Source organism: Pholis gunnellus (assembly GCF_910591455.1).
Source record: "Pholis gunnellus genome assembly, chromosome: 1".
NCBI lineage: Eukaryota > Metazoa > Chordata > Actinopteri > Perciformes > Pholidae > Pholis > Pholis gunnellus.
In genome coordinates this window covers 28,536,651-28,561,815 of record NC_136528.1, presented here as the reverse complement: position 1 = coordinate 28,561,815, position 25,165 = coordinate 28,536,651, and the positions used below count along the sequence as shown (strand labels likewise).

At 43.4% G+C, this 25,165-nt stretch overlaps 1 protein-coding gene across 1 annotated transcript in view; it reads left to right on the top strand.

Moving 5' to 3' along the window:
• Positions 1–25,165, top strand: part of akap13 (A-kinase anchoring protein 13) — a gene marked incomplete at its 5' end in the record, with an annotated part of 79,714 nt that overhangs the window by 45,375 nt on the left and 9,174 nt on the right. The window contains 20 exon segments of the mRNA XM_079186457.1: positions 1,333–1,510; positions 1,974–2,076; positions 5,361–5,403; positions 5,671–5,782; positions 8,627–8,786; positions 10,938–11,005; positions 11,125–11,191; positions 11,730–11,877; positions 12,120–12,232; positions 12,679–12,825; positions 13,323–13,579; positions 14,384–14,509; positions 14,962–15,079; positions 19,472–19,720; positions 19,805–19,881; positions 21,517–21,698; positions 22,529–22,712; positions 22,715–22,928; positions 24,365–24,511; positions 25,075–25,148. Of these exon segments, the coding sequence (XP_079042583.1) occupies positions 1,333–1,510; positions 1,974–2,076; positions 5,361–5,403; positions 5,671–5,782; positions 8,627–8,786; positions 10,938–11,005; positions 11,125–11,191; positions 11,730–11,877; positions 12,120–12,232; positions 12,679–12,825; positions 13,323–13,579; positions 14,384–14,509; positions 14,962–15,079; positions 19,472–19,720; positions 19,805–19,881; positions 21,517–21,698; positions 22,529–22,712; positions 22,715–22,928; positions 24,365–24,511; positions 25,075–25,148 (2,767 nt within the window).

Below are 25,165 nucleotides of genomic sequence, written 5' to 3'. Positions count from 1 at the left end.
GTAATTTAGACAGGCTCTTATGGTCAGACACCACCGCTTTAACCTTCGGTCCACATCTTCCACACCGGAGAAAGCAGTGGCTGCCACTGCAGTGGTTTCAATAGCGTTAATAGTAACTAGGCTGACAGTATTGCAGTTCTGGGAAACGGCTTAGGTTCAAGTTTATTTCCCGTCTGCTAAATATGTTACCACAACGCTGCCGCAGGAAATAAACGTGATTCCTTTTTACAGTGTTTATACTTGCCAATGTGAAGTCATACTTGGAGCAGTAGTTCACGTCGGTCCCAAAACATCATCTGCCATACTTGTTTCCCATCACTCCTCTTGATTATCCTAACTAACCCCTCCACCTCACACTCACACCTCAACCGGTGCCCTCCTGATGCCCCCCACAGCCACGGCGTGGCAGTAGTTAGTTCCCTCAGGTACAGTGTGTTTGTGTGCGAGTGTTACCTTTCTTTTTATTTATTTTTTATCCCACATGCCCTTCTTTGAATAGGGTGTGTTTACATGCTGCTCTATTTGCATTTGCCGTTTTTTGTGGGCGTGTGTGCATGTGGTTTTGTGAGTGTTTAAATGCCCTGCCCAGTCAGTAGCTTCCTACAGCGGAGAGCTGCAGAAGCTGCTGCTCTTATTCATGTTCCAGTACCGAGGACCTCGCGGCTCTGTAGGTTAGTGTGTGATGATACTGGCAGGATATGTAGTATAATATAGTCATTTACTTTCACAGCCCTGAAGATTAGGTGAGTGCAGCCGATAATCACTGAGTCATGATTCTTTTGGTCCAGTTTAGGTTAGAGATGTCTGAATGTGTTGGACTGATGATTAGCTGGATAATGGAGTGCCTCACAGACCCAAGAAAAGAGATTTACCGCTGGAGCCTTAACCATCACAGAGTCGGTCCTGAAGCGGATAGAGCCGTGTACAGTCGCATATAGCTCAACCTGAAATGTAGCTGTAGTTTTCCTCTCCATAATCATTGTATTGGATTCGTTTCAAGGCCTCTCATTTCCACTCGTAGATCGATGTAATTGGGTTTGTAAATCCCAACTGCAGAGCTCTCTATGCCGACGCCGATGTCGGGAGACATTTTCCCGCCGCTTCGGCTGTAAATCGTCTCCGGGGCCCGGTGATAACTCAGCGGGCTAAACACTGTGCAGGACCGGCTCTGCGTGTGTCTGTCAACAGGTGCATGTGTGCACATCCGTGTGTGTTTGTTGCGGCAGTAGCTGAGCGTAATCAGAAAAGCGAGACTAGCGAAATATGCGTGTGTACGGTACAGTCGTCCCTCTTTCTCTGAGGTCACCTCCGCTTTCTCTTTTGTCCATACAGCTACAGCCTGGAGGGCCTCAGCGGGGCCCAGGAAGAGCCGAGGAGCCCCACCGCTCAGGGGCCCCGAATCCTGGAGCCTTCAAGGATGCCCCGGCATGACAGAGATGACAGGGGCTCCCTGGTGTCTCTGACAGAGGAGCGGGAGGAGCTGGGGCAGCATGGCAGACTGCATGACCTGGTCAGCTAACACACACACACACACACACACACACACACACACACACACACACACACACACACACACTTCATCACGTTTGTCCTTTAGATGTCATCTTCATACTGTCACGCAGTCAGCCCCAAAGGGATCCTCAAAAACATCCTCAGGCTACTACACATGAGAGGAAAAATTTGCAAAAAGCTTGCACATAAACAGACTGGGAAACTTTGGCAGTTTGGGGATTAGCGAGAATTAATGAACATTGCTTTCCTCGGGGGCCGTCTCCTCGCTCTCATTGCTGAATTTAAAACAAATTGTGAACACAACTTCGCAAACCATTTGTGTGGTTCCCCCTTTTAGCTTATCGTTCCTGTTTCCAGTTCAGTGACGTTATCTCTGCCTGGTTTAGTGTTCTTTGTTATTATGTCTCTTATTTACATCGTCATGCACTGTGTTTCACTCAAGCTTGTGTCTCTCGCCTCAGAAATCAAGGCGGTATCGGCCTCTGCGAAACAGCTGTCCTCCCATGACCCTGCCCCTCACCAAGTCTGTATCCATGCTCGCCATCAGCCAGAGAGACATTGATGGTGAGTGACAAGTCGTGAGGCTGCTTATCTGTTTTTTACCCTCAGCGATCACATCACGATTACAGATCCAGATAACGGCCAGTACTTCCACCTCTTTACCAAGAAATCCCCGTTCTATTCTACTGCATTAACTCATGATATATTAAAAGTGGGGCATGCTAAATGAGTCAATAAAGTGGTGAATATCTAAGAGTCTGGATTTCAAAGTGAACCTCATATGCTTGTATTTCTAAGTGCAGAAGGCCCAGTGTGCAGAAGGAGCACAGCTTTTTTTATGGTGAAATGAGAAATATGAAAAATAACACAAAATGTAGATTTCATCATGTTTTCATTCTTGAATCAATGACGGAGAAAAAGCTAGATGAGTAGATGGAAATCATCAAGGTAGGCGAGGAGAGGAAGTTCAGGAGTTTGCTGGATAAACACAATTAAAAGGTAGTTAAATACAGAGCCATTGTCTCAATTATTTGAACGCCCGACACACCCATGTTCCCGCCTACGCAGCTTTTGTTGCACCTGTTCGGGTGGGAGAGGTTACACCTTTATCATTCTTATTGGTGATGCAACTGTGGCACAGCTCCTCCCACCTTCAAACTGAGCCGAGCTCCAATTAGTCAGACTAAGTGGAAGCACCTCTGTGAGCGCTGCAGGGATGACGTATTTCTGTTGTTCAACCCAAAAGCTAGCATCGCACTGGTTCCCTCGACATTTTTGCATTGGATTTTAGATTATTGCAGAAGATAATCTCCGTTGCAGAGTTTATGATTCTAACAATATTTTGTTCAGCAAGATAATCTCCACAAATGAACACCACTTTTATGATTTCTGAAGCGCAAATGCAGTCACCAGCAGTAGAAAGCTAACGTTAAGCTATAAACAAACCGTCACCACCTCTGAGCTAACTGCTGACCTGATGACGTTTTGTAGTCTCATTTAGCCACTTGTTAGCAATCCTCTTTTTTAAGACACGTAAGAGCTTCAAAATTCTAAAAGCGTAATTTATGTCATAGAATAAAATGTTAAAATCTATTTTTCTGTGTTAACCACAGACCTTATTTCTGGCAGCTAACCAAAAACCCCAATGACTTAAAGACGAGGGAACATGCTGACTCATTTCTGGGTTTTAGGACTCATTCCTGCAGTTTCTCTTTATCTTGACATTACTACCTCCTATCCCCCATCCTCTGTAATTATGGAGTTTTAATTCATAAATTGTTAATAAGTTCCTGCTGTGGTTCTTTCCTTCCTGCCCCCCCCCCCAGCAGTGGGACACCTAAGACGTAAGAGGCGAATTTCCTTCTCTTTCAGCCTTTCCCCCATCCTCACCAAATCTAAGTCTCAGTACCTTTATGGGGACTCCTCATCTAGCGATGATGAGGATAACTTGAGTAAGTAATGCGCTGTAAACTTAGCTGCACTAGAAAGTAGCTGTGATGTCAGAAACAGTAGTTGTTGCTGTTAGAGCCCTGGATCTCCCTCAAAGGACTCTAACCCAGAGTCAAGAGTGCCATTACAACAACAAGTTGTGTTTTGATCAAGGAATACATCAACAATCTTAGTACACTGAGATCTTTTTGTCCCCTCTCTCAGGTCGTCAAAAAGCTTTCTGAAAGCATTTAATTGGTGTAGACAAGGTCTGATCACACAAAAAACTCATTTATAATACTTAATTACAAGATGCAGTTACAAAGAAATGCACTTAACCCTCAGCGCAACTTAAAAGGGCCCCAAAGGAAGGAGGAACCTACTACTTACTGTTGCCATTAGGCCGTTTGCAGTGTGAATATGCAATTAGAATAAAAATAATAATACCTGTTGTTGAAATCGGCCCAGGATTTAGCTGATCTTTACTTAGATTAGTCCTTGTTTTGTCTCTTTGTAAAGAACGAAACGCAATCACCAGAGAAAGAGGACAAGTAGTAATCACAAACACTGCAGGTGAAGTGCCCTCCAGATAAATGTGTGCCTGTCAACTTTAGTTAAAAGACACCGAGCCTTCCCTTTTTCTTATCTGTGAGGTTTTCCCATTAGTGTTCTCTGTCTCCTTCAGGACAAAACTTTGCCCTCATCATCCTGCTTTATGTTTGACTTTTCTGATGCAGAGCATGCAAGCAATGCTTTGCATACTTGCATGCTCTTCAGAATATTGGGGGAGAAATGATTGTCAGGAAGGAAGCAATGTTGGTCCCCTAGAAGAGATGCACGCCTACGTTGAACTCACAGCAGATAAGTAGAGACTCTGTGGTGATTACTTAGCAAAGACTGTGTGTGCGGAATATGCTTTAATTGCATTATTTATGCCTCCGGGCCGACGATAGCCGTGGCCGTTGAGTCGATTTTCATGACGATGTGTCAGTAATTAATGTGCGGTGATTCTATGTGCTATCAGATAAGAAATCAGTCCGGAAATCCACGTTTGACAGATAGAGGAGCCTGGGTGCTGTTTGGGTAAAACAAGCTAGCTACAACCATCATAGCTTTGTGTGATGTAAGGCACAGACAAAACTCAATTTGATCAGATATTGGGGCCATCATTTCTTGCGGGAAAAGAAAAAGATTTTGTATTTTGAGAGTTCATGGTTTAAAAGAAAATGTGGAGCCAGTGTCTAGCAGCCATTAATGGCCCTGGATCAAAAGGCAGCACTTCAGCTTCAGCTCCTGGCCTCAGCGCTGGCTCCCTTCATCCGTGCCAGAGTTCATTTGTTTTCTGGCTTTCTCTCAGTTTCCAACGAAGTAGCTTACATTTTAAATACCTTGCTCAAGGACATTAAAGGTAGCTGCTGAGGGACAGGGGGTGGTGTGGATTATTCAATAAATCTCTGCCCAATCCCTGCAGCCAGGACTGGAACTAACAACCCTCTGGCGTGGTGTGAGCAGCAGGTTAACAGGGCAGCAGCAGCCTCAGTGCTCTGTGTGTGTGTGTGTGTGTCACAGGATGCGTTCAGGAACAGTAATGAGTTGTGGGTCACCCGCGTTTTGTCAACACTTAGAGCCCAATACACAATCACTGAAGTCACGTGTTTAAAACAGAACAGAAGAAGATAATAGACGTGAACGTCTCTGGTTGAGCCAGGCTGAGAGAATAACAACATATCGGTAGACATATTGGTTTGGGAGCCATACCGTGAGGTCAGTGAGTTTATTCACCAGCGGTTAGCGTGGTCAAACCCTAAACAGAGATAGAGGGAGGAAGGAGAATTTCCACCTGAGACGAATCCAGCAAACAAAGAGAACCTCCTGATTCTTTGTCCTACCACTGACTTCCTCTCTGTTTTTTCTTCTAGGTATGAGGTCGTTTTCCAGCGCCTCTGGGTCACTAGCGTACAGGTGAGTCCAACTCTGCACATACACATTACCAGAAAATAGTTCCTAAGGCTTTTAAAGCTTTACAGTGCTTTGAAGAACCATGTTTGGAATGTGTTAACAGGTACGCCTTGTAAATGCAGCTCTTTGAGGATAATGTGTGTGTGTGTGTGTGTGTGTGTGTGTGTGTGTGTGTGTGTGTGTGTGTGTGTGTGTGTGTGTGTGTGTGTGTGTGTGTGTGTGTGTGTGTGTGTGTGTGTGTGTGTGTGTGTGTGTGTGTGTGTGTAACAGTATATCAGAGGAGGAGCCGGGCCCTCTGCGGAGCGACACCGAAGGAAAGAGCGTGACGAAAGTCAGCCGGACTTTCAGCTACCTCAAGAACAAGATGTACAAAAAGACCAGGGTGAGGGAACATGGTGGTTCAACTCTGCTGTTCAGCCTCCCTTCACAGGCTTCTCCTCCTTCTTTAAACGTGTATTCCTTCAAGCGAGGATGACTGAGCAGCACGCTGCTTTTCAGCCTCACGCCGCTCACACTCACACTGGGAGCTGTGCATCTCCTTCTGCTGGCCTGTGAACAGCTCCAATCCAACAGTTGGTGTTTTTTCCGTGTGTTGCTTCAGGGCAAGTCGGTGTCTGTTTTCAGATTCCTCCCAGAACATTTTGTATCTTAGCCCGCAACATTTTCTTTGTCCCAGACGTGAATCTCTGGTGTCAAAGATGTGGTCAAAGTCATCTCTTTATTCCTGCGCTGAGCAAGTTATTTAACGGCCAAAGATCTTCTTCCAGTGAGAACATTTCTTATTTCATTTTGAGCAATGAAAATCCTGATACAAATAGGTAAAATACTTTTAGAGACAGAACACCTCCTCCTCTCTACATCACTTGGAAGTCATAGTCGTGCAACTCAGAAATCATGAAACTCAAAGTCACACAAAAGCAAAGCACAAAATCGCAGGTGTGACATACTGTATTTTGACATCCACTATTTAAGTTTGCAAATAGAATAGTCAATATTTAAAAAAAAAAACTATTTAGAGTAACTTCAGCTTTTGTTTGCAGTCTGTCATTGTGCGGCCCTTGCAGAGAGACACAGAGGGGTGAACAGGAAGTAAAACAGGAAGACGGGGCTGGCTGAGGTTGTATAATCTCATCTCTAACCTCAGTCCCCGCTTTGCTTTTAAAGGGACAGGACTCTGAAGGAGGTCATCGCCAGAGCTTGTCAACGGTCGAAATTCTTGGCCGTGGTTTTTGGAGACTCCAAGACTGTTAGCGAAGCTTTGATGCTCAAATTGGCACCCGGTCATTGGATTGCATCTGTGAAATGCTTTATGTTTAATGTCTGTGACAACCGAAAACCGGGGACCTGTCGCGCACCACATTAAAACTTCAAATGTCGTCATTTAATTCTACTGGATGAGGCTTTTTAAGTTCGTGATTCAAAAATAAATTATCCGTTAATAAATTACCATTTTAAAAATGCCTCAAAAATATCTGAATGTCCAAAATATTTAGGTACGTGTTGCACTTCACACAGTTCCTGTACAACAACCAAAGTGTGAATGTTCTGCAAGGGGGATGTAGTAAGTGGCGTTTTGACGTAGCGTCTGTACCAGATGTAAGGGTCGTTGCAGAAATAGCACCTCCTGTAGCGAGCCGGTCACTTCCTCATTGCAGCTTTCCCTGATGAAGCCTCAGTGCTGCCAGTAGCTTCAGCCGCAGCCAGTGATGTTATGCAGGAGATTCACGGGGAGCCATGGCTTCTCAAGGAGATGGAAAGGTTGGCTGGAGGTAGGCTAAGAGAGTGCTCTTCTTTTCTTCTTTTTTCTTTCCCCCCCAGTCCAAATTGTAGTGAGAGAGGCTGTCACAGTATCATGTGAAAAGAAAGTGTTCCCTTCTGGAGCTGATGTCTTTTTCCAGTGAAGTCATTGCCCGTTACAGTATGTTTCACTCACACGTCTTTTTGTTTGAATCTGTGGTTTAGAAGTCATCACTTCTCCTGTTGTGAACGCTTGCAACCAAAAGAACTTTGCTTAAAACTTTAACTTAGCTGTGTTTTTCCAATAAGTTGAACTGTTTTTGAATTTTTTCTTTTTTTAAAAAAAAAGATATCAAGTGTCATGCTTTAAAAAAGAGATTCTTAGAAAAGTTACTGTGGTGCGTAATGTTCTTCAGACGTTTGTCTATGTGTTTCACTGCGGTTAGACAGCTGTTGCAGGAAGTGACAATGAACGCAGTGTTGTAATACAACATGCAGGCGTGTGTGTTCCAGTCAGCCGTACGCCGTCTCGAAGAAAAAAAACTGCTCCAGTGTGTCGGAGCTTTGTGGTCCCCTCGAACCGAGAGGCCCGGCGCCCGGCCGTTAAAACGAGCTGGAAACTCATTTTTTCCCCCCATTTCCTCTGGGTTTGGGTGGAGGCTCTGTGATGCAAGTCCAAGAGAATAAGAGCTCTGTTCTTCTCGCCATCGCTTTATGGGGATTGTGATTCAGCTCAGTATACAGAGATGACCAAAAGCCGAGGATGACCTCGTCCATTAGCGCGGCGGCAGTAGGGAGACCGCCCTGTTATGGAAAGGTCAAAGGTTTGATTCCCAGACAGCGTGTCTCCGTCAGCAGTCACGCATCTCGCAGGATTTCAGCACACTAAAGTCCTCCCTGCTGGTTTGAATAAGAGCTTCACAGTAGCTGAGTAAACAACACAATATGGAGTATTATTATATTAAAAACATATCTGTAGCTGGTAACTGTTTATCACAGTCGCTATGTACTGCTTAGCATCATCTCCCATATTATAAACCCCTACTAGTAATCCTTCTGAAAAACATCAAATTATGGGTTTTTAACATACAATTGTTTTCATTTAAAAAAAGCAAAGACTCCCTGAAACAAAGACACACTGTATTTAACATAGTATCCTAATGAGACAATTTGTTGTCAGCATAAATAATGCATCACTTAATATGCAAAGCCCCCCTGCTGTGTCGTACATCAGGGTAATAATGTAGCTCTGCTGGATTCAGATTGGAATTTAACACGAGCAACTGGCCAAACGTGAGACATTCTGTCAGTGTCGTTTGTCACTCTACAGGTAACTCAGCACAGTCTTTGTTGTTGTTGTTGTTGTTGTTGTTGTTGTTGTTGTTGTTGTTTTTTCTCAACATCTAATCAGCTGGAATAAAAGGTAAAGTAATAACTGTCCTCTCCTGGTGTGGTTGTCTTCTAAACCACGATGCTTCCACCTGTGCAGGAAAAAGACCGCGATAAAAGGGAGAAGGACAAGGAGGTCAAGGAGAAGGACAAGAAGGCGATCAACGGTCATCTATTCACATCAGTCAGCTCGGGCCAGGCAGCCCAGTGCTTCCAGTGCAATAAGGCTTTCAACGGCAAGGAGGCGTTCCAGTGCACGCGTAAGTCCCTTTGTCTGTGTGTTTCTTTTTTTTTCCAGTGTTCTGTCGTCCCAGTTTGTGTTCTTTCATCATCTATGACGGATCAGGACTCCTGCTGCTTTAAGTCTAATTAAAGCCCCTAAAGGGTTATGATCCATAATTAGAAGGATTTATCTGGTTGTAGATTCATTTTCGAATTTGGAAACATAGGATCTAAGCTCTCTGCACTGCTGAGAACACACAACACTGAATATACTGTAAGGAGGAAAAAAAGCTCCCTGTGCAGTGCACCCTGCACATACATCATCAAGCATGAATCGTGCTACGCGGCAGGTCACATCAATTTACTGTAAAAGCTTAGTCAGTAAAGCCGTAAACTGTCTGCAGATAAGTGAAGTGTAAAGGACATTGCATCAACATCGTTGATTAAAAAGCCTCTCTGCTGCAGGAACAGAACACATTTTTGTTAATTGATCATAATTAGGTTTGCTTCCTATTTTGCTGATGTTAATAAAGTTTTAAAAGTATCTGAACACAAATACAGCAAAACTGAAAGTCTGAATCACTCTGACTTGGCTGAGCCAGCTTCATGACTTGTTTGAAGAAGTGAACCTCTCTAGAGGGCTACTTCTAATGTCACCCAGTTTGGATTTCAGTACAGACATTGTTTTCCACTGAAACAGCAGCAGCAGCCCTAAAGAGGATGTAGTTTATTGCACAAGCCTTTGGCTCAACCCTTAAAAAACAGAAAAGGCCTCAAAAGGAGAAACCCGCTCTGCGATGGATCACAGCGATCCTCTCAATGGTCACAATCTGCCTCAGATACTTCAGACGGGCAAAAACAGCTCTTGTTGTATTCAGTTGGTCTGGTTCGGATTGTTGGAGCCACAGACGGTTCTGAGGGTGTTTTCGGGAGGTTTTGTATTCGCAGATGTCTGGCTGGTGTCCATTCAACAGACAGTTATCCTTTGTCTGAGATTAGCTGGAATTGGTTAAGACGTCCACAAAAAGCAGTAAAATACCCAATAAAAGCATTTAAGAGGAGAAACACACGGCAGGAATTTAAGCTGGTTTTACCGTGCGGGTCATAATTAGATATTTATCACTTAATCTACTAGGCAGATACTTTTAGACACATGTCTTTTACAGGAACACAAGTGCATACACTTCTCAGGTGATAGGTGGAAGTAAACCTGAAAGGGTTGCTTACTTTCTTTTCTTGTTGACTTAGCACCTAACTTGCAGCCTCTGCTGTTCTAATAGATAAAATAACAAACACACACTATCAAGGGGGGTATAGGAGCACGCGGTCAGTCATTTTGATTGGGACAGACACAGTTGCAGCCGACACACACACTTCCTCAAGTGTTCAGTCTATTTTTGTTTTGTACAATATGTAAATCAACTCTTACTTTGCTAAAACTTTGCTGTTTTTTTCCTTGAGATGACATTAGCCACATGACTAATAATGCTTAAGAAGAAATAAGTTCATATTTGTTGCTGTGATGGTTGTTTCTTACAGTAGTTCATTCAGTCGGTTGTCCTCTATTGTTGAACATGTTGGCAGGATGAAGGTTAAACCACTTTGGTCTGTTGGAAACACCAACACATGAAAGTTAGTGGAAACTAGTTTTGAAGCTAGATTTTGACACAACCAGAGGTGGTAGTTCCTCCCTCTGTTCTTGATCGATCTCTGTTTCCAAATGAGCTCGTAAGATATGGTTTCAAAGTATGGAATTTAAAAAGAAAGTATGGTACTGGGGAATTAAAGTCTTTCATTGACTCAAGGGGATCAAATTACAGAGAAGATCTTATTTCAGCGATCTGACGTGATGACCTTTGTTTCTAATTGGTGATTTGGGAATGTTTATACAATTGACATTTTCCCATGCAATGTTAATGTGTGTGTGTGTGTGTGTGTGTCATTCCTCAGCCGATCTCTCCCCCTTTTTGTTCTTTTTTTCTCTCCTTCGGCCATGTGCAGTATTACCCCTCAATTGCATCACATGCTCTGCTCCAGTCTGGCTTTCATTAGTGGGCTGGTGGAGTTTCCTGGCCGGCTATGAAAAACCAGTCAGAATTTCTAGCCCCCACCTTTTCCACATACCCTCGACACCCCCACCACCGTGCTCATAGCATTCATTGAGCGTTCTGATGCTTCTTTCTTTCCAGACTGTAATGCCTCCGTCCACAAGAGCTGCAGGGACAGCCTGCCTGTTTGTGCCAAGGTGAAGATGAAGGTAAAAGTTCCCTGAAGTAACTCCACCACAGATTCCGTAGTATTCTGCTGTCCTGCAGCCAATATTGATTTGAACTCCTCGCTTATGCTTTTGTTCTTTGTTTTTTTTCCCCGAACCAGTTACCCAAACAGCAGTTTGCAGTACCAGATTCAAGCACTTTTCCTACAGTCACGATGAGGAACAAATGTGAGTGTCGAACCAAACTCTTTCATATCTTCATCTCCAGTTCTCATCTGCAGATTTGATCCCAAAATTCATTAAAGATGTTTTTACATTACGTGTTGTTTTGGCAATCATTTAACTAAACCAAGTTTCTGCACTCCATTTCTACCTCTTGTTCACTCACAACAAGTTTAAGGGCTGCTGTAACGTCAAGGGAATCAAAGTGAACAGGAGATACATCTAGAACCATTGCCACTGTCATGCAACACCACCAGTATCTCCAGATTTAGTATATGTCTTCATGTTTTAGATCACTTTAATTATTACTAGATCCTCAAAGGCCCAAACCAATTATCTGAAGGCTAACTACAGCTCATTTCCTCAAAGAATTCTAAACAATCTGAGTTATTTTTGCAACCAGAGGAGTCGTCCCCTGCTGGCCATTAGAGAGAATGCAGGTTCAAGGCACTTGTGCATAGACTTAACTTTCATGGTCGCCCGGTATAGTGCACAGTGATGAGTACAATAGTAATCTCCTGTAATGTATCTGTCTCTGGTCCAGCTGGTGGGACAAGGGAGCGCCCCTGGTCTGCCATCTTGTCCCCCGAAGACCATTCTTCCCTGATGATGCCATCACGGAGACACACCAGCATCATGCCTTTCCATGGCAACAACCTCTCCAAGAGTCTCTCCATAAGCAACATCGCTGGGTGAGTTGCTGTGTGTGTTTGTCGGTGTATGTAATGATGCGAGGGCTCTCGGATAATCACACTTCTATTTAAATGAAACAAAACGTTTCTGTCAGCCATTTTGTGGTTGGCCTTTTTGGATTTGTTGATATTTTATTTGACCACTGCATCTGAAGTGCACCACGTGTGTTTAATCAGCTCGTTGGGTGTTTGTGGTTGTAATTTTGTGTTTGTTTTTTCATTATTATTATCTCTATATTCAGTCCGGTGTTTGACGACATGCCCATTAAAGGCCTGCGGTATCTCTCCCAGTCTACTGACTCCCTCAACAGAACCAACCAGGTCACAGAGTCCATGGAATCGCTCACTGATGAAGGTTAATACACACACACACACACACACACCATTGATCTGACTACCCAACACAGCTGTTGGGATCGATGAATCTTTAAGTGAGTGAATAACTAACAAAGTTTAAACAAAATCTGATTATTAAAGATAATTCATTTTCCTATTGTGTTCATACTACAGTAACAGTAATTCAACTCTTTCTAATGTGAAGGAATGAAATAATCAGAACACTGTATTGTCAGCGTGTGTGAATAGTAAAAATAAATAAAAGAAAACGAATGCAGTCCATATAGGAACGGGATATAGCAAGTGTTCACGAAGGAGCTTTACTTACCAGATTCTGTCAAGAAATACTTTAAACAGGAAAAAAAAAAGAACATAGTTATAATTTTCAAGAAATAATTCAAAAATTCATAAAATGTTACAGAAAATATAACTTGAGCTGCAAGTTAAGTTGTGTTGTTGGCACAGGGACGGAGATGATGGACGGACAGCTGATGGGGGAGTTTGAGGCAGAGGCCAAGGAGCTGGAAGCTGACTCATGGAGCTTATGTGCGGAGCAGCAGTACCGGCAGCAGCTGGACAAAGAGTTGGTGAAGAGACAGGACGTCATCTATGGTACATTTCATTTACCACAATACGCTTTTAAAATAGATCTTAAGAAATTCATGGGAAATAAAGGAAAATGTTAAAAAAGTGCAGCTGTTAAGTGTTTCTGCAATTTAGTCTCTACTGCTGCTATTTTTTAATCAAAATGAAAGGAAATGACTTCTGTATATGGCATCACTGAACTAGTTAACTAAGTATAGGAATAGCTTGAGTATATACAGACTATAGCTAGTTGCATCTACAAGTCTCAGTGATCTATTGAGACTACAGAGTTCTAAATATTCATTGATTTACTTACTGTTTGAGACGTCTCGAGCTTTTGATTAGAATCTATTTGAGGATTCTGAAAAGCATATTTCTATATGTACACAAGGTATTCAGTGACACGCACATTCATGCCACGAAACTGCCTGAAGACCTCCGAGGTAGAATCATGCAGAGGCACAGATCTGTGGACCGGTATATAGAGTGCTGCTTACGTAATTCTTTCCCTCTGTGTCCTTCAGAGCTGATGCAGACGGAGATGCACCACATCCGGACGTTGCGCATCATGTCCGAGGTCTACAGCAAAGGCCTGCAGAAGGAGGTGCAGCTGGAGCTGCAGACGGTGGAGAAGCTGTTCCCCGCTCTGGACGAGCTCCTGGAGCTCCACACGCAGCACCTCCTCCGCCTCCTGGAGAGGAAGAGGGAGAGCCAGCTGGAGGGGGGGAGCTCGGAGGGAGGCTTCATCATTGACAGGATAGGGGACATCCTGGTCAGCCAGGTTAGAGGAGGGAGGGGCTGGTGTGACGAGGGTTCAGGTCCCCAAATTGTAATACCGCATCATGAATTTACTTATTTTCTCTTGTTGAGGCATTTGTGCCAGAAGCATTGGAACTGCAAATATTCATTATTTTATATGAAACGAGAATTAAAAACACATCCCATAAACCATTCCATGTCAGTGTGTTGGTAGGTTGGTTCACTACTTTGGTCCAGACTGAAATATCTCAACTATTGGATGGATTGTCGTGACGTTTTGTACAGACAATCATGGTCCCCAGAGGATGAATCCTCTGGACTTGATCCCTTAACTTTTCCTTCCGGTCGACATTTCAGTTTTTCCAATATTTTGGTTTATGACCAAATACCTGCAAAACAAACAACATTCCCATCAGCCTCAGCTGTGCATGATCATTTTGGGCATTCAGCTCAAAGCACCTCTGTTCCTACATCCAGCCTCACACAGCTTGGCTGTACACTCCTGTTTGCAGGTTTCAGCACCGTTGAAAAGGGTAGCAGTCCTTAGCTCTGGGAAAAATAATATCAATGGGTTGAATCCTTAGCTAATGCCCATGTTTTAGTATGCAGCATGCATACATACACCTCTAATGTAAAGTTACACGTTCTTTAAATATTGTTCTCCCAGCTTACCTTTAAAGTTTTGAAACTAAACAACTGAGTTTGAACTTGGACTAGAAGTTAGAGCCCTACTACTTACAGTGTTGGCTTTCTGGCTTAGCCTTTTTTTTGCTCTGCTCTACCAATATTCATTTCGTGTATTCATGCCTGTGAAATTCTGCTCCAGTTCTCAGGGTGCAACGGCGAAAGCATGAAGAGGGTTTACGGAAGATTCTGCAGCCGCCACAATGAAGCCGTGAACTTCTACAAGGACCTCCTGACCAAAGACAAGCGCTTCAAGGCCTTTATCAAAGTAAGACTCTTTCAGCCAGTATATCCTACAAAAGTGTTACTTTTATGGAGAAGTTGCCTTTATTTTTTGGAGTAGATGTCTGGTTTTTGCTGAATAGATGTCTCAGTTCTATAGAGTGACACTTATTGTGTTAACCTGAAAAGCTTGTTCTTGTTCTGTCTCACTTTTCTTTTGTTTTTTAGTCTTTTGCGTTTCAATCAGTGCCGTAACCGTAAGCATTTGTATTAAAGCCACGAAACCCTTGAGACTGTTTTGTGTTTTTCAGAGGCCTTAGTTCTTCCATTGTCTTCTATGGTTGTGTAACTGTCAAATCCATAATCACAGCAAACACCTTCTTCAGTAATATTACTGTATTGTTCTACAGCATATTACTTCTAAGTTTCTGTTGATTGTTTAGAGCCACCTGTTGCGTGGGCTTGTTTCACTAAAGCACTTGTTGTTTGTTTTTCCAGAAAAAGATGAGTAGCAGCATTGTGCGGAGGCTTGGTATCCCAGAATGCATCTTGCTGGTGACCCAGAGGATAACAAAGTACCCGGTGCTAATTCAGAGAATGCTGCAGCACACTAAAGGTTAGCTTCCTGCCGGCCTTTACTGTTTACATGACAATATGGATTGGGGAAAGTGGAAGGAGGAAGTTGGTTTTAATTGGGACGAAGCAGATTATAATACAAACAAAGCAGTTGTGTCAGTAGATGGGTAAAATGTATTGTGATACTAGATCAAGATTCTAACCCTCCATCTAAAGCAAAAGAGGGATTTGAATGTCTTAGATTTGAAAGCGGTAAAGGAGTTTTTCTCTAACTTGAAACTCTGTGCTCATGGGCTGCGTTAGTTATACTTGGATCTGAAGGATTTCCCCATAAACAAGTGGTGGCAGAAAGCAAGACAGAATAAGGCCAATCACAGCATGAGTACCAAGAAAAATGTTGCTGGCTCATAGATCGTCAGAGAACCAAATCAAACCACATCTAAACATTTAGGCAGGATGCTTCTCTTTTGAGAAAGTGAAGCCTCAAGACTTGTTGAGAAGCATATTTTTGCACAGCCCAGAATATGTGTCTATGGAATCCATAAAAAAGTGTAAAGGCCAAGATAATGGGAAGCATTGTCTTGATTTAAATCACTTGTTGTATTAATGATTTATATAATATATATAAAAATACATTGCATGAAGAAATGCAAAAGCTAAATCAAATACAGTTTCCACATTCACACTATTCTGAAGAAGGTATTTCATATTTGTCACATTATGTTGATCTTGAGAACAGACACATTTAGCTCAACATTTTTTTTAAAATTCAGTACGGTTAAATTTCACTTCTTCCCATACAGTTCAGCCTACTTCAGTCGTAGTACTGGGAAACAACCAACGCCAAAGTGTCACTTGTTCTAGGAAAGTTCCTGAAAATCTGAATTTCTCACACAAATATTATTGAGAAAAATGAGACCGATGTTGGATGGGTGTTTTTTAGGATAATAGATCAAACATATACTTTGAGGAGCTGGAATATTTCACACGCTATTTATATCTGATTTAAAGTGTCTCTCGTCGGCTGGCCTCCCACTGTGTACATTCAGTCTAATCCCTCCCAAAAGCCTGTTTATAGTTCTATGTGGGACGGGGGAGCTCTGCCTTAATCCCCAAGGTGCTTTAAGAGGACTGTCTCCTGCCAACGCTGATATATACTGAGTGGAAATAACACGGCACGCTCACATTTACTGATAGTATTTTGGTGCTCAGGAGCACTGAGGTACTAACAACCACAGGAGGGAAATATTCCACTTCGGGGGAAAAATGTAACATAGTAATGTCTGGAACCCAAGTGCACAATATAAACAAGACATGTGTATCAGAGGCGTATTGACTCTTGGGCTTTGGTCAGAGTGCAGACCTACAGACTACTGGTGACTTTAATCCTAAATGAATTCATGTAAAAAGTTCCTCTTCGAAAACTCCAAGGTTACTGATGTGTACCTGACTCTGACCTCTGACCTCCTTTTTATTACTCTCGCTCAATTGTGGAAAAAATTCCCGGTATATTTATTTTGAGTAAAGGGAAACTTCGGTATTTTTCTAATCTTATCTTTGAAATTGGTCCAGTATTGACACAAAACTAGCTGTGAGGGCGATTGGGCTGAGTCAATGTGACTTTACGTTCACTAAAAGAGCTTGTGTTTGCCACTGACAGGTTCAGTTTGTTATTTAAGTGCCTGATGACATTATGGAAACACCTACAGAGAAATAAAATGCTTTTCTTAGCCTTTCGCTTGATCCGGTCTGTTTGTAGTGTCCAAGTCTTGCTCAAGGAGAAGTCTCCTTGTGAAATCTGAATATCGCTGTACCCACAAGAACACCACCAGTCTCCCGAACTCCGCGGCCTTGCAGATGCTGGTTCACCCTTCTCTGCCAGTTGCTCTCTCTCTCCCCCTCTCTCGCTCTCTCCCTCTCCCTTTCCCTCTCTCTCCGTTTCCTTTTCAATTTGTAGGAGCTCTTCATCCGTATACTCTGCCTCAATTAAAATATGGGCAGCCATCGAATTCAAAGACCTTGTCAACGTTGTCCAAATCATCTAAATATCCAGCCACATTGAACATTGAAAATCTTTTAGATAACAGATTTGCTTTCTGTACAACAACAACGTGACCTTGCGAGATTTCGTAATGACGCCTCTCCTTGATCAAGACTCTTTCCACAATGTTGTCAGACACTTTGAATAACAATCGGATCCTGTTGGTGGCAAAAACAAGCACTTTTAGTGGACTTTAATTGACGATGCCAAATTGCTCCGATATGATTACATTGCAGCTCATGAGTGGCTGCTGTCCACAGCAGTATTGAATAATGCTGAAGTTACCCTTAAACACGAGTCAACCTCCTATCCAGTTAATAAAAGCTTTCAAATGTACAGTTTATTTGGGATAACCAGGTGAGCTACAGCGAGCAGCGGTGTGGCTCACCAACACCTCCATAAATGTAAACCACACTGATTCAAGTTTAAAGGAAGAGCTCCACATTTAGGAAAACACACTTATTGCTTTCTTGCTGAGAGTTAGACATGAGAGTGACATTGATCTTCTCATCTAAATTTAAAGTTACAGCCAGCAGTTGGTTAGCTTAGCTTAGTTTAGCACCAAGACTGGAAACGGGGGAAACAGCTACTCTGTGGTTTTTTTACTTAGTTTTTTTGTATGCATTAAACAAACAAGATATAACTATATCGCTGTTTCCCCCATTTCCAGTCTTTGAGCTAAGCTAAGCTAGCTGCCTGCTAGTGTTAGCTTAGGTGTACTGTCTACAAGAGTGGTATCAGACAGAAAAACACATTTCCCAAAATGTTGGTCAACTTCTCTAAAGACTCTGAAAACATATTTTCTCAATCAGCTTCTTACAATGAATAAATTAAGCATGCAGTTTTAACAGTTTTGATTATTTCAGATGAGAGAGTTGCCGTCTGTGCAGTTTTCCCGCATATTGGAAGTAGACGGGGCTCGGTTTGACAAATGCGATGTATTTCTGTGCACCAATCACAGTTAAGCAACATTTGTTTGCCAGTGGTGTCCATCAATACTGCTCAAACCACACCCACACAGCCTGATGAAGCAGATTAGCTGCACTCAAGGCAATCAGGGGAAAATGCCAGAACCTGAAATCTACTCTCTACATCTTAAAAACCCACCAAGGTATGTTGAATGGACCCTTTCAGAAAAAAAAGCGGAAAAGTAATTTTTGTTCAATTGTGGAAAAGATATATTTAGAATGGCTGCTGTAATTAAACTTAACTGTCCGGTGAGACGGTGTAGCCAATGTTGCGGACAAATGATGTGGCAGGAAAATGGGCAGCACAGTGTATAGCCTTAATTTGAGATACAGTCATCATGCCAGAGGCAACAAGCATGCGAGGAGGTGTTGTCGGATGTGGATGTGGCAATAAAAATCTTGGAACAGCTCATTCTGAATAGCGTAATATGGTGTGCATTTCAAATTATGCAGGTGAGTCAAAATGAAAGAGGCAAAGATCAACACACACCCACATAAGTTATGGGGACTTAGAGGTTTATGCGTCCAACTCAACCATCTCGAACAATAAAAAGGTTTTCATGTTCTCTGCAGTGACATCTGCAATAAGAGCTTTCTCAGAAAGTAGAAATGCAGGCACGGTTCAGTACAATTATTTCACTGCACCTTCTGCTGTGCATAAACACCTTCTCAGTTTAGCCACTCCACACATCTGGTTCAAGTGTGTTAGTTCGGAGCCATGAAATTACCAAATGGACTTGCCCAACAGTAATGGCTTTTGCCTGCATTTTTTGCTTCTGCTGGTTTTGCACCAGCAAGAAAATACAACCTTTTTTTAAAAATCGTAACTCCTCGCATTAAAACAATGAAACGTATCAAGAGTGGGTGTCAAGTTCCTCGATGTTTTTTGTTCCAACTCTTGCCTAACTTGAAACGGCCTGATACATAACCCCCAAAGGACGCACGGGACAACTCTTTCCAGTCTGACAGTCAAACTTTATTTAGTTTTTCCTTTCGGATCTTGACTGGTCGCTTCAGCTGGTTGCATTAGCAATAGGTTGAAAACCTTCAAAACACAAAAAGCAAAAGTTAAACAAAAAATGTAGATAAACTTCAAACAATCATCACCACAAAAATCATATTACAGTACCAGTGGCTTCTTTGGTTGCACCCTTGGTTGGAATTCCTCTTGCCTGGCTCTCTCTGTTGAAATGCTTTCTGGTTTTCTGAGAGCAGGTGTTCCAACTTTCAGTAACGAGCAGCCTGCACTGGCCTGCTGGCGGTGCCTTCTGGGACTTGCAGTCTTCTTGGCAAGTTCCACTATTTTGTCTCAACAGTGGGCTTTGGTTACTGCCCCACTGGTTATCAGGTGTTGTAATCGAACCCGAGACATTTGTTGAAGTCGCCTGTCTGACCTTTCTCTCTCGTCGCGTGTCGAACGCAGAAGGCGAGAAAGACCACCAGGACCTGACGGACGCTGTCCGGCTGGTGAAGGAGGTGATTGCCGCGGTCGATAGCAAGGTGAACGAGCACGAGAAGAGACGCCGCCTGAAGGACTTCCACGGCCGCATGGACAGCAAGTCCATCATGATGACGAAGAGTGGCCAGATCTTTGCCAGGGAGGATCTGCTGAGGAGGAGACTGATCCACGATGGAGTGCTTCAGCTGAAGAACTGCCAGGGGAGACTGAAGGGTGAGGGGACCGCAAATTCTCTCTGTAAATATGTTTTCTAGCTTTTTCACTTATCCAACCACTATTCTCCTGGCTGTTCTCCAGATGTCCATGCTCTGCTCCTGTCGGACGTCTTCGTCTTCCTCCAAGAGAAAGACCAGAAATATGTCTTCGCCATGCTGGTAGGATCCCCGCTGTCATATCTCTCTTTATGCCTTCCTCTTCTCTCTCTCCTTCCTTCTTCTTTTTCCCACCTTTTTCCCTCCATCTCTCCGGTAATAAAGATCACCGCCAAAGATGTTGGTTTCATATTTTCCTATCCCACTGTTGTTGCTGTTAGTGTGAGATAAATGGATTTGTGGACTAACTAATGTTATATTTTAAGGTGTGTTATAGTTCAAACGGCCAGCAGGTGTCGCCATCTCACCACTAGGGGGTTGTCTGCGCATGGTTTTCTGGTCCTTTTTGTAAAGAAGCGGTGAAGAAGAACAGCAAGAAGCGTGTACCGTAGCATAGCGAACAGGCGCGAATAAAACATTTTGTTAAAAACGCTATTCAAGGTGTCTGCTACCGTTCTTTGGTGCGCCCGTCATCAGACACTGACGGGTGGGCAACATTAGCATTAGCTGGCCCGCTTAGCGTACCCATTGTGTAATATTTGCTGCCTCTGGCTAGCGAGCTATCCGCACCTAATAAAGCTGCTCTGGCTCTCGGCATCTAACCCAACTGTGATGAATCATACAGGTTGGAGTTGTTTTTTGCCATGTTTACAGTACTCACAGCTTAATGGCACACACACACACACACAGTAGGGGTAATAAAAACAGAGGCAGGCCTGTGGCATAATAATCACATCCTTCATTATAAAAAAGCTTGGAATGTTTGAGTTGAGGCCGTCGACATTGAAAAGAGGACTAACGTGTGGTTTTGAATGGATGGCGGCCATGTGAACCAGGTTCACAAGCTTCAGGTCTGAGGATCACCAACAATGCAAAGCTGCTTGTAACAACCAGGTCAACGGTCACCTGGACAGAATATAGAACGTATTTGTGTGAAACTGATGTGAGACTCCGGGAGTCGGAGCTAGACGAATCAAGTGGGTTTCATCCAGAGACGGTCTTCTTAGTATGAATTCTTTCCTTTGTTGAGGTGCAGTTGAAGGTTAGTCAAACAAAGATGGGAATTTGACTAAAGATGCACACTCGATTTCCCTTGATTTGAACTTTAAATTAATCTCTGCACAGAGCGAGAGCTGTGGATTCTGTTCCCATTATTCCACAACACAGTTACAGTTTAAAGAACCCATCCTTAAACTTATGACGAGATTGCTGGTAAAACTTTGGGATGTGGTTTACAACGTCGGAGTTTTACTGGATAGAGCAGAAATTAAACAGCTGGTTGTGGTGTTAGCTTATTTAACTGTGCTTTCTCTGTTTTGCAGCCTTAAGGATGCAAAGACCGCTGATCAGCTGTCTCCCATGTGGATGATAACATTAACCAGAATCTCATTTTCTCTTCTTCCCTCCCCTTTCCCCCTGAAATCATACTTTTTATTTTAAATATATCTATCCCTCCATCTTCACTGCACTTGTTTTTGGCATGCTTTTATTCCCCCGATTTCCTTTTCCCATCCTCCTCCTCCCATAATTATCCCTCTCCCCCTCCTTTTCACTCCCCCCTGCTTCAACCCACTCTAATTCCTGCCTTCCCCACCCTCCCACTGTCATCTTTTCTCTTTTTTTTTTTTTCATTCTCCTCCTCCCTCGTTGCCTCCATCAATCCCCTCCCCTTCTTTTCTGACCCTTCCCTCCCCGTAGGACCAGCGCTCCACGGTCATCTCCCTCCAGAAGCTGATCGTGAGGGAGGTGGCCAATGAAGAGCGCGGCCTCTTCCTCATCACGGCGGGCATCGAGAAGCCGGAGATGATGGAGGTCCTGGCCAGCTCCAAGGACGAACGCAACACCTGGATGCAGCTCATCCAGGAGGCCATGCAGTCCATGTAAGTGGGATTTATTTATGTGCTTAGGTGTTTTTACTTACAAGACCATTCAGGGCATTTCGCTAATACTTCACTGAATGCTTTTTACCTCAGAATACACTGGCCCCATTTTCTTCAACCCATTACCTCAACTGCACAAATCGTGCTTCACACTCACTATTGGCCTCTTAGGGTTCATCCACGGCATATCTGTGTTGTAACCCAGGAGATAGACCCAGCCCAGTTCTCCAGATAGTAATAAACGGTAAGCTGCGACAGAGCACTTTGCTGTCAGGAGGATTAGCACCACTCTACCTGGGGATGGGATGTACTCAGGGACAGTCTAATGCTGGATTGGCTTCAAGGGCAGCTCACTATAAGCAGAGGATTATTCCACTGCAGCCAGCGGGAAGGAGAGAGATTTACCTCTCTGTCTCTCTCTCTCTCTATTTTCCTCTTCCAGTCTGACTTCTGTCAAAATACAAAATCGAGATCAGGCTACTGGCAGGAATGGAGGAGATAAAAACAAAGATTTCTTTTCAACCAAAAAACATCATATACATCAGATTTTTGACTCTCTCAATCTTGTTGTGTCGGTGTTATACACACTGAAGTGCTGAAGTGAATGACTATTCCAGTAATCCTTCTTAAAAGAACTGGTTAGTCTGTAAATCTGAAATAATAGCAGAATTTTCATTATTCAGTTTTAATAATCTTTGTCCATTAATTTCTGACTTAAATTGTTTTTATCCCTTCTTGTAGATTCAGACATAGATATTGTAAGTGATTTAGAAAGATGTAGATGATTATTTAACAGATGTCTAATAGTTTTCTCTTCCTTGGTTGGACAGGGAGAAGGATGAAGACGAAGGGATTCCCAGTGAGACGGAAGATGACAAGAGACAACTGGAGACGAAGGCCAAGGAGATGCGAGGTGAGGGAAACACTTTTACAGCGTTCATTGGAAAGAAAAAGGGGAAACTTTTGCCACAATTGCCACAAAAATGCTCTCCTTACCATCATTCTCTTTGTCTTTTCTTCCCGTCTGTCTCTGCTGGTCAGATCTGTTGAGGCAGAAGGACACAGAGATCATGTCTCTGCTGGAGGAGAAGGTGCAGCTCTTCAGGGGGATGTGGGAGCCTCTGAACCCAGGCGAGGAGGTCTACCGGCATGTCCAGCCTTTCTTCAGGTCGGCCTGCAGCCTGGAGCCACCCAGGGGGGCATCCATCATGTCGGATGCCCTGCAGGAAGGTAAGACCGTGTGTAGAATGTATGTACTGATCTGTGTTCTGAACAATAACGCAGAATGATTATACTGACTAGAAATGCAGACCTCGTCTCATTTTCCACCCATTGTATTCATAGAAATTGATTAGAGCTGAAAACGTCCTTAAGTCGCACAAGCGCATGAGGCTCTCATCACTTAATAAGCACACAATGTCATTTCTGTCAACTACGACAAATGTCCAATCATATTTGCCAAAACCTTTTAGACATACTCCCGTGTGAGGGAAACATTAAAGGAGTCAGAGTGTGTTTTAGGATTGTATTCCTGCGCCCTGTTCATCAAATGTGTATGAGAGGGAAGCAGCATGAGCCCAGAAGTGAACGGAGCATATTTTGACAAAGAGAAAATGAAATGTGGAGAAAAGTTGACGTTAAATTTAAACAATCGGGTCTGGAAATGTTTGGCTGACTGAAAAATGAAGCTGCTGAAAAAACATTCAGATCATGATTCACTAGACACTCAACTTAGTAGAAAACAAAAATATGTTTTCTACTGGTCTCTTTAAAAAAATGTAGGAAAACATATTATTGACTGAAAAAGATGTGTAATTCATATAAAGCACTATATATAATAATAATGGATGTACCGTATTAGCGTTCTAAATACTACGCACTCACTGAATAAGAACATTGTGTTCTTGGTGCTCAAAAACTGAGAAACGCACAGATGCAGCGAGCCCTTAATGGATTTCAAGTTACTGCTGCAGACAACGAGTGTTCCACGAAAAAGTTGTGAGTAGCTGATCAACTAAGGGTTGTTTTTAGCTCTAATGCACGGAAGTATGACCTATGTAGGAGCACTTCGATAATGGTCTCCACTTTTGAAACTAGCAGTGAAGGTTTAGCTACACCTCCCTCTAACGCCGGGGGCAGTAGTTGTCCTTGTTTGATATGTGAATTGGCAGCAGGGATGTAATTTCTTCTGAGGTTATCGTGTTTTACTGCACGTTCACATCCACCAGCAACCTTTCTTTCTCCTTATTTTCCCTGCAGAGGTCACAGAGCTGCCTGGTCTTTATACATATACACTGTCAGAGATTAATAATTTCAGATGGTTAAGATGTTTTAACTTTCAGTAAAAGAGCTCTGTGGTTCAAACAGCTTGTCAATAGTTGCTATGCAACAGGAGCCAGTAGCAGGTTGAAAGCAGAAGTGCCTCGAAGGATTCATCAGTGCAGAGCTGAACTGTAACATAGTTAACCGGGATAATTCACTTACAGACATTGATGTTTGTCCCCCCTCCCTCTCTCTTGCTGACATTGATGTTTGTCCTCTCTCTCTCTCTCTCTCTCTCTCTCTCTCTCTCTCTCTCTCTCTCTCTCTCTCTCTCTCTCTCTCTCTCTCTCTCTCTCTCTCTCTCTCTCTCTCTCTCTCTCTCTCTCTGTGTGTGTGTGTGACAGTGGAGACGCTGCAGGGGCTGGTGAACGGCAGCCTGGGCGGGGCGATAGCCAGCGTCCAGGAGGGAGGGGTAGCGGGGCCGGTATGTTTGCCCCGTCGGGCCGAGACCTTCGGAGGCTTCGACAGCCACCAGATGCACAGCAGCAGGAGTGAGTCCGCCGCTGCATACTTGTTATTTGGTTGAGATTCTGCAGACGAGAGCGCCGCTGAGTTTTATCGCAGCAGGGCACCACACCCAGCACTTTTCCCACAATGCCCCTGTTCAGTGCAGTTTTAGACGGGGACTTGGGCAGCAGTGCCAGTGCCTGGGGCGATCCCTCTGAACTGGTGGCTTGAGGGCTCAGAGTGGGACTCTACTGGCACTGTGGCAGATATTGAGCCATTAGAGCTCCAGACTTTTACATCAGTAGCAGCACCTGCAGAACTACAGAACGTTTTCATCAGTGTGATGCTTTTAAAACACAGTTTACCCTCTATTTAGAAAACAGAATATTAACATTATGTCAATCGATACGTTATATAAACTAGAGGAGACAGGAAATGACAAACAGAGTATTAGTATTAGAACAATTATTTATTAATGAATATAAAAACATGAGATCTTTATATTTTGTTTTATAATATTGTTCTATTGCTGTGCTTCAGTAGACCTGAACGTGGATCAATCTGCCGCCCGGTTCATCTTCTCTCCTGTGGTTTCCCTTTCTGCCAGGTGGAGACGGCGACGAGAGCGAGGATACGGCGGGAGATCTGCGCAGGACGGAGTCCGACAGCGTTTTAAAGAAGGTCGGCATCTCAGCTGC